The following is a 14967-nucleotide window of genomic DNA, read 5'->3' on the forward strand; positions in this document are numbered from 1 at the left end:
ATAGTTTATAGTTTATCTGCCAAAGTATTTATTACTATAAATAGGTATATATATTTTATTTATTAACTGTATATTATGTATATTTCATGTAAACTATATCATTTTTAAAATACAAACCAAAATACGAGGAATAGTGTTTTCATGTATTCTACAACATACTTGCAATAATCCGTAGTATCTAACTAGCGTGACGTCATAAATCTCGCTCTGAGGCTTATTCTATTAGAGAAGTAGCGTAGATACGAATGCATCCGATATAATCGCTTAATAAAATAATATGAAGAATACAAATATAGCATCCTATGATTTTTTTTAAGTTTTTAACCAAACCAAACCTCGAAATTAGTGGTATCAATTATACTTTATACTTTTTAGTTTACGATCATTCACAATGTCACAAAAATACAATTAAAATTAATAGAATATCCTAGCAACAGAGAAAGAACATGTTTTAAGCAACTTTTCTACAAAAAGTTTTTGTCCATCTCTCTTTTTTGAATTTTCAAAGTAATTTAATTTAAACAGTTTACTGTCAATTTTTGTTAAAATTATGATTTGGTTGCCATGTAGCATAGATAATAAAAACACAGACATGTATGAACGATCATACACATTGATTGTTACAATACAAAATTGTATTTTAAATTTCAATCTAAAGTGCCATGGCTATGTTAAAAAACTTTTTAATCAAGGAGCCTTGGGAAAATAGAGTTGATCGTCTATGTTTTTAGTGTCTTGTTCTATAGCCGGTTAAAAGCTGTCCATACCGTATTTTTAATCATATCTCAATTTTTTCAAATGGAACGAGGGTGGCTCATTAGCATATTTGGTAAAAGCATTTTTTACGAATAATTTGGTACTACACACTTGATATTTTGAGTCAAATTGTCGTTCTGAATCGCATGTTGCAATTTAAAATAAACCATGTTCGAGAATGTCAAAAGTTGACATATGATATGTCATTCCATTCAGAGTGTATTTTTCTGTCGAATAAAGTTATAAGGGTGAGCCACTTTTGAGACGCACCCGGTTTTCTGTCTGGATCTTAGAATCTTATGAACGGTCTTTGAATATTTGCATTTCTTCTCAAATGAGACACCGTACAGAGATACTAACTTGGGCAAATGGATTTCATACGTAAATTTGCCATACCACCGTTTATATATATATATATATATATATATATATATATATATATATATATATATATATATTATATATATATATTAGTCGGCTTAGAACGTCGTTTTTCTACGTTGTCCGATACCCAATTTCCAGCCTGTTGTATTCGTACAATCCTCTGTTGACAGGTTTCTTTCACTCATCGCTTTGTGTACGCTTTTTTGCCATTCCAGTTTTGGTCTTCCCTGTTTTCTTCTGCCCTTTGGTTGCCAATTGATTATTTTCTTGGGCCATCTAGTGTCCTTCATTCGCTCTACATGTCCGATACCAGATCAGCTGCTTTTTCTCTATATCCTGTGTTATCGTATCTTCTATACCCATTTGTTGTTTTATGGTATTATTTCTTATTCGTTGTTGTCTTGAAATTCCCATTGATCTTCGAATGACATCCATTTCTACGGCCTCTATCCCCTTCTTGTATCTCTCAGTTATTCTCCATGTTTCTGCTCCATACAGGAGGTTGCTCTTTATCATGGTTTATTTTTAGTAAAAATATTTGCTAACAAAAACGCTGTTTATGAAAAATAATATACAGGATGGTTGAACATTGCTATAAGTATAAAATTATATATTCAGATATTAGTAAATTTTAACTTATTTTTTGATTTTTGTCCATGGGACGAAGCACTGTGCGTCAGTTCCAGTGTTATCAAATGTAATTCCCAGGTACTCATACTCTTGACACTGCTTAATTTCGTGACCGTTGTCCAAGTTCAAGTTTCCTTCTTGTGCGCCTATACATAGATATTTTGTTTTGGCTATGTTAACTGTCAAGGCCCCATTCTCCGTATTCTTCAATAAGTTTTCTTAGCATATATTGCATATCGTCTTTGTCATTGGTCTACCACCTTTTTACCAAGACAAAATAGGGAACAGCGACAGTATGCAGGATGTGAAACAGTGAACTGGATGAAAATATTATGTAAACAACGATGATTTCACTGTGAGTCATGTATATTAAAAGTGTTAACGTGTAAATCCCTCTTTACTTCAATAGAAAAATATAATCCTATAAAAAAATAAATGTTAAGGCTGATGTCCATATAAATATGTGTAGTTAATTTTAGATTTAAAAATAGCCTTCAAAAAAATAGTATAGCACGCCTATGGAGCTCGTTGCACCTGGACACATATTCAAAGCTTTCGAGGTATTGTTTGCAAATAGAGTACTACTTAGTGCTTCAGTAAAAACTAATAATAGTAATTTTATCAGCAAGGGCGTGTATAATTGCTAATAAACAGCGTCTTTGCCTTTATTTATTGTGTTGGATTCCTATAGGCGACCATAACGATTTTTTCCCTTTTTAATGTCCGGCCGCTATATATGACAGCTATATACGTTTGTCGGTCTCGTTTCAAAGCGTTACAAGTCATAAAAACTGACATAACGATTTAAGGATGTGTCATCGATTTTATGTGTCATGACATTTAACACGATCGTTAATTGAGATGTATCACTGCATATGAAATCGCGTCACGAGATTTTTATATTTCTTTTATATGAAAATTTGTATTTACGTGAAAATAGATGGAGAATATCTTCATATACAAACTAAAATATATAGGAAACTGAAATGATACAGTCTGTTGGAGAATTCAGTGGCGCCATGCATCGGGTCGTTACAGAACTTATGATACAATTTTATTTGATTTTACAGGAAACTTTGCATTTTAACTACAGGTAACTATGTTGTTTTGTTCACTCTAGCGCCATCTATTAACAATTTTTTGGAACGTAATTTATTTTTTTTTTGTACATAAATAGGTAATTTTTCTTCTATTTCTTATTTTTTAATAAGAATAAGTTACTCTAAGCTACATCGCTCCAATTAACTTATCCTCATCAAAAAATATGAAATAGATAGAAAAAACAGCTATAGTTAATAAAATAAAAATAATTAACTGGATATGTTTAATAATAATTATTAGTAATAACTTCATAAAAAAAGTAAATAATACAAATTATACAATAAATAAAATTTCTTCCTCAGGCATAGCTCGCACGGAACTGCTCTACTTAGCTTCTTCATATAAATACAATAATAATAATAAATCAATACAATAGCATTAAATAATATAAAATACAACTAACAAAGTTCTGTCGCGAGTTTATACGAAGCGCGGGGAAAAAACGTGAATTGGATCAATGGTATAATGCAGACCTACGGATTAAAGCGAAGTAACGCGAAGAATCAAAATCAAAAAATACATGCAATTAATCCAATGACAGTTTGGTCGCGCCGGCGCCGGCACCGGCGCTTCGCAAACTTTTAAAGTATGATGCGCACTTGAGCGAAGCGCGCCGAAGCCGAAGCCATGCGAAGCACTGTTTTTTCGCACGCGATGAAAATTTAAAGTTGTTTTTAAGCTGGCCTTTTTAATTTTAGTATTACGCGTAGAGAAATATTATATATGTACAAGATACAGAGTGTTCCAAATAAATAAAAAATATCAAACTTGTATTTTTTAAAATGGAACACCCTGTATATTATTACATTTTTAGTTTCTACGATTAAAATAAAGGTTAATTTGATAAAGGTTTATTACACTTAAACCTTACCGTTTTTGAAATATTTTCAATTTTGTGAAATTGTAGTCAAAATTTTAAGGCTTCATTTCTCCAAGGATATCAAAGTTTTTAATACTAAATATTTACTGAAGGTTATTTATTGATCAGTTATTGTGTTGCAATAATAAAAATTATACTACCTTATACAGAGTGTCTAAAATTTTATTTTAAATAATTACTAGTTTTAAACGGCAATAACTTGTTTAATTTAAATGGAACACCCTGTATATTTTATGAGAATCAGATGCACAATTTAATTGTCTATCAAATTGTATTATACCATTTTTTACCTATAGCTTCAAGTTTCCGTAGAAAATGCATTTTCTTGTAATTTTAAATTCATTTATCAATATATCCATGGAAGACTGACATTTTAGATTATTTTTAAAGGTGTACCAAATTTTTAAAGAGTACAGATACTAATATTCTCGATATACTTTGTTTATTTCATTAAAAAATAAATAAAACTGTTTAAATATTTGTTAAAAAGGACTAATTAAAATGATTTCAGTATTCAAACTACATTAATTGACTGTTTGCGTTGATTAATAATAATTGCTCCAAAAACTAAAAAACTGAATTTTTTATGTGTATTAGACAGTGTGGTAAAAAGTACACACACCTTAAAAATGATATTTCATTTTTTGACAAATGCTTATTTGTAACAACAAAGACATTCATTTTATAACTTATTATTATATTGATTTCTGATTCAAATCCACATTTATTTTGAATAATTTATTCACGAACATAATTAAGTATATAATTAATTAATATTTGGGTGGAAATAATGGTGGTATATTTAATTAATGGTATACTTTTTTATGAAGATTTAAATAGTTTTCTTTTTGCATACAAATGGGCTAGCAATATTATTATTTTGTTAAAAACAATAATATTACTAGCCTGTACATTTTGTACATTTGTTGCTTTAAAAACAATCTAAAATGTCAATATTCCATGGGTATATTGATAAATGAGATCTAAATTATAAGAAAATGCATTATCTACGAAAACTTGAAGGGATAGGTAAAAAGTGGTATAATACAATTTGATAGACAATTAAATTATGCATCTGATTCTCCTAAAATATACAGGGCGTTCTATTTAAATTAAACAAGTTATTGCCGTTTAAAGCTAGTAATTATATAAAATAAAATTTTAGACACTCTGTATAAGGTAGTATAATTTTTATTATTGCAACACAATAACTGATCAATAAATAAACTTCAGTAAATATTTTGTATTAAAAACTTTAATACCCTTGGAGAAATGAAGCCTTAAAATTTTTACTGCAATTTCACAAAATTGAAAATATTTCAAAAACGGTAAGGTTTAAGTGTGATAAACCTTAATAAAATTTACCTTTATTTCAATCGTAGAATCTAAAAATGTTTTTTGTTTTCTTTTGTTTGTTAGTTTGTTTACTTTACCTTTGTCTACAAATTATAATTTTTTTTGACAATAAAGGCATTTATTTATAAGACTGACAGGTAAAATGTTATGTGTGGACAAGTCTTTAGGCAAGACAGATGTCGCAAATACGCGTGTGTGTCCCATCGGGCATCTGATAAATCCGATCGCAACCGTTTACAAACAAGGCATGGAGAAGAGATAAAAATTTCGAAAACAACAACGACGGCCTCTGTAAAGAACACTCGAAGCTCTTCGAGCTACCGAAGAATCGCAAACGGACTGGACGTACGCGATAGTGAACGCTGTAAATCTCTTTAAAGGCAGCTCGAGAGATGGACCGGGTCCTTGTCTTCTGCTGGCCGTTGTTTATAGGCGATGGCAGATTAAAAGAGTAGAGTGGGGTCCCATTTTATTCAAAACAACAGATATATGCAATTGTAATTTGAGGGAAGAGATTAAGATTTTATCGAGGATATGGACAATTTTAAATTCTGTCTCGACATATTTAAAATGTGCTTCAGGACTATTGGCAATTAGGACTATGTCATCGGCGAATCTTAGATGGTTAAGATATTCTCCATCTATTTTTAATCCTTTTTTGGTCCAGTAGAAAATATTATATATTATAAATAAAAAATACTATTTAATAACATAATATTATTTTTTTCTTCTTCATCTTTTAGGTTATAGAGAAACTGCCTTTGCCTATGCCATATCTTCAGCAGCCGTTACCATCTCCGTAGCCAGAGCCTGTAGCTCCTCTACCCTCCAGAACTGCGGTTGCGACTCCAAAGTCTACAAAATCCGACCCTACAAGCAAATATACAAGGAGCACGACCGCCTGATCAGCGAAAAATACAAACAAACTAAAGAGAACGGAGTTCTGGAGGAGAATACTGGCTCCTTCGTGCCAAATGATAATTTTCAGTATAGTAGTTATGTTAAAAACCAACAATATGTTGGATCTAAGGAAGGTTATTATGGAAATAATGATCCGGAAGATATGAAAGTGTCTTGGAAATGGGGTGGATGCTCTCATAATTTGAGGTATGGCATCAAAGTGTCGAAGATGTTTTTGGATGCGAGGGAGACGGCGGATGATATACATTCAAAGATAAATTTGCACAACAATCAAGTAGGAAGAATGGTAAGTATAGTTGATAATTATTAATAGGTTTAAGCTTGATTTTCATGCATCCGTTGTCCGACGATACGATGATACGATATTAATTTTACTGGCTGAATTTAAAGGCTTCGATTGGTTAACCGTTTCTAACCAATCGAACTGTCGTCATTTTTAATAAAATTCGCTGGTTTTGGGAAATGCTGTCAACACGAACAGCAGAGGCTCAGATGGGCACCAAAACTGTAGCTGTTAAAACAACGCAAGAAACTCCACAAGGTGGAGTAACCTCCCCTTTGCTGTGGAGCTTGGTGGTGGATGAACTACTAGATGAATTAACTCTAGCGGGAATACACTGCATTGGGTATGCAGATGACATAGTCATGATCGTTCGGGGGAAACATGAAGGCACCTTGTGTGATATTATCCAAAGAGGACTCCGTATCACTGAGAGATGGTGTAGGACTGTCGGGCTGAGTATCAACTCAGACAAAACCGCGATAGTGCCATTCACCAGAAGGCGAAGTCTGAAGAAAACTTGAAAATAATCCAACTAGATGGAAAGGAAATACTGCCAACACAGGAAGTTAAATACCTGGGAATAACCCTGGACAGTAAACTCCTGTGGAACAGGCATATTAAGAACACTACCAGCAAAGCCATAAAGGCTCTCATGATATGCAGAAGACTGGCCGGAAATAGATGGGGCTGCTCCCCTAACATTTTGCGCTGGATGTATACCATGATAGTAAGACCCATGATTACTTATGGAGCAGTTGCCTGGTACACAAAACTAGAGCAACGGACGGCAAGGCTAAACCTATGCAAAGTCCAGAGACTAACATGCGTTTGCATCACAGGAGCCATGAGAACCTGTCCAACAGCAGCAATGGAGGTCATTCTAGATCTAACACCACTGCACATTGTCATTGGTAGATATGCCAATGCGACATTGATTAGAATGGTCACTAACGGAATTAGTACTGGGAGAATTGTCAGATCAGGGGCTTGGAACACCCTCATAAAGGAAATACCACTCCTGCAACTCCCAGTGGACGATATGCTAAGAACGTACAACTTTGAGAAACATCTCCATGTAGTATTGAGCAATAAAAAGGATTGGAAGAGCGAAACGCTTGCCCAGCAGTTAAAAGACCATACCATAACTTGGTATACTGATGCTTCCAAAACCAATACGGGAACAGGGATCGGAGTGTTTGGGCCGAGAGCTAAATACTCCGAACCAATCGGCACTTACCCTAGTATCCTACAGGCAGAAATCTACGCTATCGAAAGATGCATACAACTTATCTTAGATAGGAACTATCGGAAACAAGAAATAGCCACCTTGTCTGATAGTCAAGCAGCGTTAAAAGCGATCAACTCAGTATCAATCCATTCGAAATTGGTCAAAGAATGCATAGAGAAGCTGAATAAATTAGGAAAGAAAACAAAGTCCTCCTACACTGGGTGCCTGCTCACCAAGGGATAGAAGGCAATGAAAAAGCAAATAATCTAGCTAGGAAAGGAGCGAACACTCCACTAACTGGACCAGAACCGTTCTGCTTTCCAAGTGGGAACCAACTCAAGGCGGAACTCAAGAACTTGGAAGATTCCATCCGCAACCTGGAATGGAAATCTTGTAATGGTCTAAGACACTCGAAGAAGTTTCTGAGGGCTTATGATCAAGAAAAATCACAGACCTTCCTGGGTCTGAGTAAGAACAATCTTCGGATTGTCACGGGGTTTTTAACAGGACACTGTCTCCTCAATGGACACCTCAGTAGATTGAAACTAAGAGGAAACGGCGAATGCAGATTCTGTGGGGAAGATGGGGAAACACCAGTACACCTCATCACTGAGTGCGCCGAGACGACAACCATTCGTGCCATGAATTTTGGTACGACTGATATTGGAGATGGAGAACTACCCTCTATAAAACCGTCCCAGATACTGGCTTTTGTCAAAGCCCTGGGACTGTATGATGAGTTATGATTCAAGAAAGGGGGACACAATGGATCTGTAAGGTCGAAGTGATTAACCCCCCTCCCACTCATTCTAAATTCTAAAAAAAAATTCTAATAAATTAGCAGAAGCTTTCTGATATGAAATGTGTAAACTCGAAACGTGCTTTCAAGTCAGATGAATTTCCGAGACTTGATCAACTCAGTTGACTCATGAAAACGTACATCTATAACAGAAAAAAAAACTGTTTTTCAGCTTTGAACAAAATCAAAACTTTTCAGTGGGGTCTGTTGCGGCGGTCCATCTGATTTGATTTATGTTCTCCTACCGCTGCTGGCCGCTGGTCCCAAGTATTAAAACCGAAATATTTTCACACAAAGCCCCACTCAGGCCACGCCTATTTCGGCCATGTCGTTTTGGGCCTTTGGGCTATTATTATGGTTATATTATGGGGACCACACGCGCGCCCTCACTTGTTCCCGACTATTGTTTTTGGGACCTCGTACCGTTTTCGAGAATGCAGTACCGTACTCGAAAGGAAATTTGATTTATTTTGGACTCTCTGTCGCTTGTATACAGGTTGTCCCAGAAAAAAGTGCAAGTATTTTAACCGGTAGTATAGTTCAACCGCAGAAACACGCCTATGAGTTTTTTTTTCGCGAAAAAAAGATTAGGAAATTGTGAAAATTCGAAATTTTGAGAAAAAATTTTTGGAAATTTTTTTAGTTAAAAAACATAATTTTTTGATAATATGGCAACATAGATATTAGACTCAAAATTTCAGCAAAAAATCATTTTTTTCTGGAAATTTTCAAAGTAAAATAACTCCGTTATTTTGGACTTATTGAAAAAACGATAAAGAGAAAATATGTTTCTTTTATCGAGATCGAGCACCCCTTAAAATACTTGCACTTGTTTCTGGGACACCCTGTATACGAGTACGTAGCGATCTATAAAATATATTTCATATCAAGTAAACTTTTAGTTACTTAATCTAGGGCGCGATTTTAAAAATTCATTGTTGCCAACCATAGACATATTTGGCGCCGTGCTGACTAACTGGAATTTAATTTTTACGCTGGGGATTCAGGTGGTAGCTCTGCTGTAAAAAATGCCAAGTTGCCGCATTTATTTATTTATTTCCTGACATTGTCTTTCGTTTTGACACTTTAGTTTTGTATTACTAGTTTTTAGTTTAAATGAATTTAAGCTTGAAAATGTTTAAACTAGCAGACCTTGCACTCGAACATTGTTCTTTTTTGAACCTCTCTTAGTGCAAAGTGGGGTACAAGATAGCTTTAATAGCCGTAAAAAACTCATGGCAACTTTATTAGAATATTTTGAACGGAAAGCGGTAGTTAATGTAATGAAGTTAATTAACGCACCACAAAAAAATAACCAAAAGTTTAAGTTAAGTTTTTGTCAAAACCACTTATCCGATTTGGACGATTTTTTTTGAATGATAGGTTATTTTTTCCACAATGTTGCTATACTAACTATATTTTGATAGGAACCCTTTTTATACTAATGCCGGGTGTAGCAATTATAACGTGTTTTTTTTAATAAAATTTGTGACACCCTGTAGAGTAGATCAGTTACAGTATCGAGTTAAAATTGAAATCACATTTTAGCCTTATCTTTTTTTACATTTTGTTTTTTTATTTACTCCATTATCTTCCTTATTACACGAGAAACAACATTTTATAGGATGACATGATTTAATATTGGTTTTAATAAAGGTTTTAATTAACATTTTTCCATTTTACTCACTAAAGTAAGTAGCAGGCTATGGAAAAACACGGATTACCAGTAAATGTCAAATAGAGATGCTTGTTGTCAGTGTCAGTCGTTTTCGTCCTTTTATTATATCAAAAATATGCAACGTGCACGTGAAACAAGAAATCTTACTGGCGAAGAATGTGCTCAAGCATTAATATTGTCTGAGGAAGGTTGGAGCTACCGAAGAATTGGTGAACGATTTAATGTAACTCACTCAACCATTTCACGAGTTATACAACGGTATAGAGATACCGGGAGTAATTGTCGCAAGCCGGGACAAGGCAGGAATCGAAGAACCAATCCGATTCAGGAACGTTTTTTACAACTCTCAACATTAAGACAAGGTTTCGTAACAGCTCGGATCCTTCAAACTCAGCTCAGAGATACTAATGGTCTACAAGTTTGCACGGAAACTAGCATCTCTATTTGATATTTACTGGTAATCCGTGTTTTTCCATAGCCTGCTACTTACTTTAGTGAGTAAAATGGAAAAATGTTAATTAAAACCAATATTAAATCATGTTATCCTATAAAATGTTGTTTCTCGTGTAATAAGGAAGATTAGAATTAGAATTTAGAATGAGTGGGAGGGGGGTTAATCACTTCGACCTTACAGATCCATTGTGTCCCCCTTTCTTGAATCATAACTCATCATACAGTCCCAGGGCTTTGACAAAAGCCAGTATCTGGGACAGTTTATAGGGTAGTTCTCCATCTCCAATATCAGTCGTACCAAAATTCATAGCACAGATGGTTGTCGTCTCAGCACTCAGTGATGAGGTGTACTGGTGTTTCACCATCTTCTCCACAAGTCTGCATTCGCCGTTTCTTCTTAGTTTCAATCTACTGAGGTGTTCATTGAGGAGACAGTGTCCTGTTAAAAACCCCGTGACAATCCGAAGATTGTTCTTACTCAGACCCAGGAAGATCTGTGATTTTTCTTGATCATAAGCCCTCAGAAACTTCTTCGAGTGTCTTAGACCATTGCAAGATTTCCATTCCAGGTTGCGGATGGAATCTTCCAAGTTAATAAGGAAGATAATGGAATAAATAAAAAAAAACAAATGTAAAAAAAAGATAAGGCTAAAATGTGATTTCAATTTTAACTCGACACTGTAACTGATCAACTCTACAGGGTGTCACAAATTTTATTAAAAAAAACACGTTATAATTGCTACACCCGGTATTAGTATAAAAAGGGTTCCTATCAAAATACAGTTAGTATAGCAACATTGTGGAAAGGATAACCTATCATTCAAAAAAAAATCGTCCAAATCGGATAAGTGGTTTTGACAAAAACTTAACTTAAACTTTTGGTTATTTTTTTTTGTGGTGTGTTAATTTATTGGGGAAGTGTATTTTGTTCAAACACTTTTTCAACTTATTTTCAGGCTGTGAAAAATAATATGCAAGTTCGGTGCAAGTGTCACGGTATGTCTGGAAGCTGCAACCTGATGACCTGCTGGAGATCGACGCCAGACATGCGAAACGTCGGCAGAATTCTGAAGGAGAAATTCAAATCGGCCATACTGGTCGACCAGTCCAATTTCGGAAATAAGAATTTGCGAAAATTCAACCTGTAAGTATTTGAATTCGTATTTTTGGTTTACAGCTCAATAATGCATTATTTTATCTAACAATCACACATGATATATATGAAAACCGTGCATTGTACGGTATTTTTCAGTCACACAGGTATTGTTTTTGACAAGTTCAGCGTTTGTCAAAATTGACAAATGAATTGACTGACTGGAAATTAACGTAAAATGGTTAGGTTGGAACAGACCTATTATATTAGTTTGAATTTTCTTAAATTTTGTTCTATGGTAATATCATTTCGGTTTCATGCTTTGGTAGATGGTTATTATTAAGTTTGATTATGGCGGGTATTACACTATCAAATTTCTTTGTCTTTTATTTAGAAGATATTTTATGTTACAACCCGACTTTATTTGATTTAATTACATTATTTTTAATTCTTTCAGTGCCAATCCGAAATCATCAAACAACAAACAAAGAAGAAGACAACAATGGACACCAAGAAAAAATAAAAGAAAAAGGGATCTGTCCTCTGATTTGCTATATTACCAAAAATCTCCCGATTTTTGTGACAAGGACAGTACCATGGATGTTCTGGGAACCAGTGGCAGATCCTGTAACACGTAAATATTTTTTGCCTATTTTGCCTATTTAAAGGCCGGTCTTCATGCATCCGTCATCCGTTGACACGATGATCCGACGATGCTCTGATTGGTCAAAACATTTTCGCTCACTTTTATTAAGGTGCGTTCACACCAACTGCGCCGCTCCGCGCCGCGCCACGCCAAACATTTCATGTTTTTTAACATAATATACTCTTGTGCGCGCGTGTGTAGCTGGTGTGAACGCACCTTTTGATTACTCTTGTTAAATAAAAAAAGGAATATTTGCAATTTGCGTAGCAAAGTTATTATTCTTTTAATCTTTATTCTTCACCTTTAGAATCATTTTTATTATTCATTTTTCAGAAACAAATCAGCGACATTCAACAGCTGCGAGTCACTATGCTGTGGAAGAGGCTACAACTTGGTGAAACAACGAAAAATTGAACGATGTAAATGTACATTTATATGGTGTTGTAGAGTGGAGTGTGCAGTGTGCACGATCGAAGACTATGTCAGTGTATGTAAATAAACTCGATGTACAAAGAAAAAATAAACACTAAATCTAAATAAACTAAAAAATAATAAGTAAATAAAAATGAAATAGTAGTTCATACATTGTAGTATGAAGTAGTTCCGAGATCCCAATAATGGGGCTCCAATTTGGGACACCCTGTACATAAAGATAAGGTCTATAAGTCTATCAAAAATCTATCACACTTTAAGTATTGTAAGAGATTAAAAAAAATGTTCTTCTGCATAATTATATTTATTGGAAATAAACAATAATACAATCAATGAATAGGCCAAACAAAACACAAGAGCTGTATCTGATTTGTTTATTGAAATTCAATAAGGTATTAATTCATTGGATAAAACAAAATGAACGTTGAATTTATTCAAACGGTTGCATTCTAGTGGTCTTTTACCAGACCGCGTAGTGTAATGGTAGCCTTATAAATAGGGATGTTCAAAAATATCGACATGTAAAATATCGATACACTTTTGCCAATAATTTTTATTATTTGTTTTGAATTATTATTTTTCAGATTCCATCTAAACTACTTAAAATTAAGTATTGAATAATGTGATAAAAAAAATCTGTGTTTATTTATAGCACAAAATTAACATATAGTCCTCATCATACAGAATTCTTTTTATTAGTTAGAGTTTTTGCTTTGATATACCGGGGGCGTCTCAAAAGTGGGTCACTCCTATAACTTTTTTATTTTTTCAGATAAAAAAACGAGATTTGGTATGTTAGTATATGACATAAATTAGGATTGATTGACGTATTCAATTGTTTTCGGTCACTTCCCGTTTCACCGGAAATGACTACAACTTATGAATTTTAAATGGCACCCTCCACATTTTTTTACTTTATTCGATAGAAAATGACACTCTGAATAGAATGACATATCATATGTCAACTTTTGACATTTTCGCATATGGTTTATTTGACATTGTAACCTGCGGTTCATAACGAAAATTTGACTCGAAATACCAAGTGTGTGGTATCAAATTATTCGTAACTGTGCCGTCTCTTAGACGGCCTCCTAGCTACAGAGTGTTTACGGAGAGTGTACTTGGAAGAAAATTATAATAAATCGAAAAAAATATTAAGACCTCCTGTGGCTACGAAAAATGAATCTTATTTTTACGTGAGTAATCTCCCCACGAGAGATGGCACATGTTTTTTAAAACACCCTGTATAATGAGGACTTTATTTTTAAACATATCGAAAAAAACGTATCGATATTTTTTCATTCGTAAAATTGCCCATCCCTAATAAATGTGTAAAGGCAGCTTTAGGACTACACTTAACCGGATTTATAGAATTTATAGACAATACGCTGCCGAAGAGGACATTAAATGTAAACTGTCTTATTACATGCTAATTTTAACTCGCCACATTAAAAAGTATAATTTCGTTCGGTACCTTAACTCTTCGTCCCATCTTATCCATTTAACTAGTAATTCTAACAGTGTGTGTAACATATTACTTTAATCTTTAAATCAGTATTATTTATTTATGATATTGTAATGTATTTATTTATTTATTCTGTGTTTTTAAAGTTAATATAACGTTGTTTAATAAATGAATATAGTAATTATAATATATTATTTTCTGGAAATGCAGTTTTATTTTTACCTCGTTAAAATAGCTGGTTTCTATTTAGAATATACAGGGTGCAAAAAATACAAGCAATCAGTTCTTTAAAAGTTGTGTAGGATGTAATTTAGATACGAATTTAAATGCTTTGCATTTTTTTTGATAAACCAAACCAAACCAAACCAAACTCGTTTGTGTTCTTTCCTTCTAAAATGTGGCTACCAAATTGCTTATTTTAAATAGAATACCCTATATATTTTTTAATTTTTAAAAGTCTAAACACATTTTCTATACCGGGTGCGTCTCAAAAGTGGCTCACCCCTATAACTCTTTTATTGTTTCAGATAAAAAAACGAGATTGGGTATGTTAGTATATGACATCAATTAGGAATGATTGACGTATTCAATTATTTTCGGTCACTTTCTGTTTCACCGGAAATGACTACAGCTTTTGATTATTAAATGACACCCTTGGTATTTTTTTACTTTATTCGATAGAAAATTGACACTATGAATAGAATGACATATCATATCTCAACTTTTGACAGATTCGCTTAAAAAATCATCCTATTTTAAATTTCAATCTAGAGCGCCATGGCTGTATTAAAAACACTAATTTTTAATCAAGAAGCCTTGGAAAAATAGATTTGATCGTCTAATGTTTATCGTATCTTGTCCT

The 14967-nt window shown here is 33.7% G+C and overlaps 1 protein-coding gene across 1 annotated transcript in view; it reads left to right on the forward strand.

Annotated features, from left to right (window-relative positions):
- The window catches only part of LOC115886427 (protein Wnt-10b), a 33935-nt gene extending 20446 nt beyond the window's left edge, over positions 1 to 13489 (forward strand). The window contains exons 4-7 of the mRNA XM_030905568.1: positions 5851 to 6314; positions 11426 to 11613; positions 12020 to 12196; positions 12542 to 13489. Coding sequence (XP_030761428.1) covers positions 5851 to 6314; positions 11426 to 11613; positions 12020 to 12196; positions 12542 to 12707 — 995 coding nt within the window. The 3' untranslated portion in view covers positions 12708 to 13489. The remainder of the gene's footprint in view (positions 1 to 5850; positions 6315 to 11425; positions 11614 to 12019; positions 12197 to 12541) is intronic.
- Positions 13490 to 14967: the final 1478 nt, after the last annotated feature.

This window comes from Sitophilus oryzae, unplaced genomic scaffold (genome assembly GCF_002938485.1).
Source record: "Sitophilus oryzae breed Bouriz unplaced genomic scaffold, Soryzae_2.0 scaffold_488_pilon_pilon, whole genome shotgun sequence".
In the NCBI taxonomy this organism is placed as follows: Eukaryota; Metazoa; Arthropoda; class Insecta; order Coleoptera; family Curculionidae; genus Sitophilus; species Sitophilus oryzae.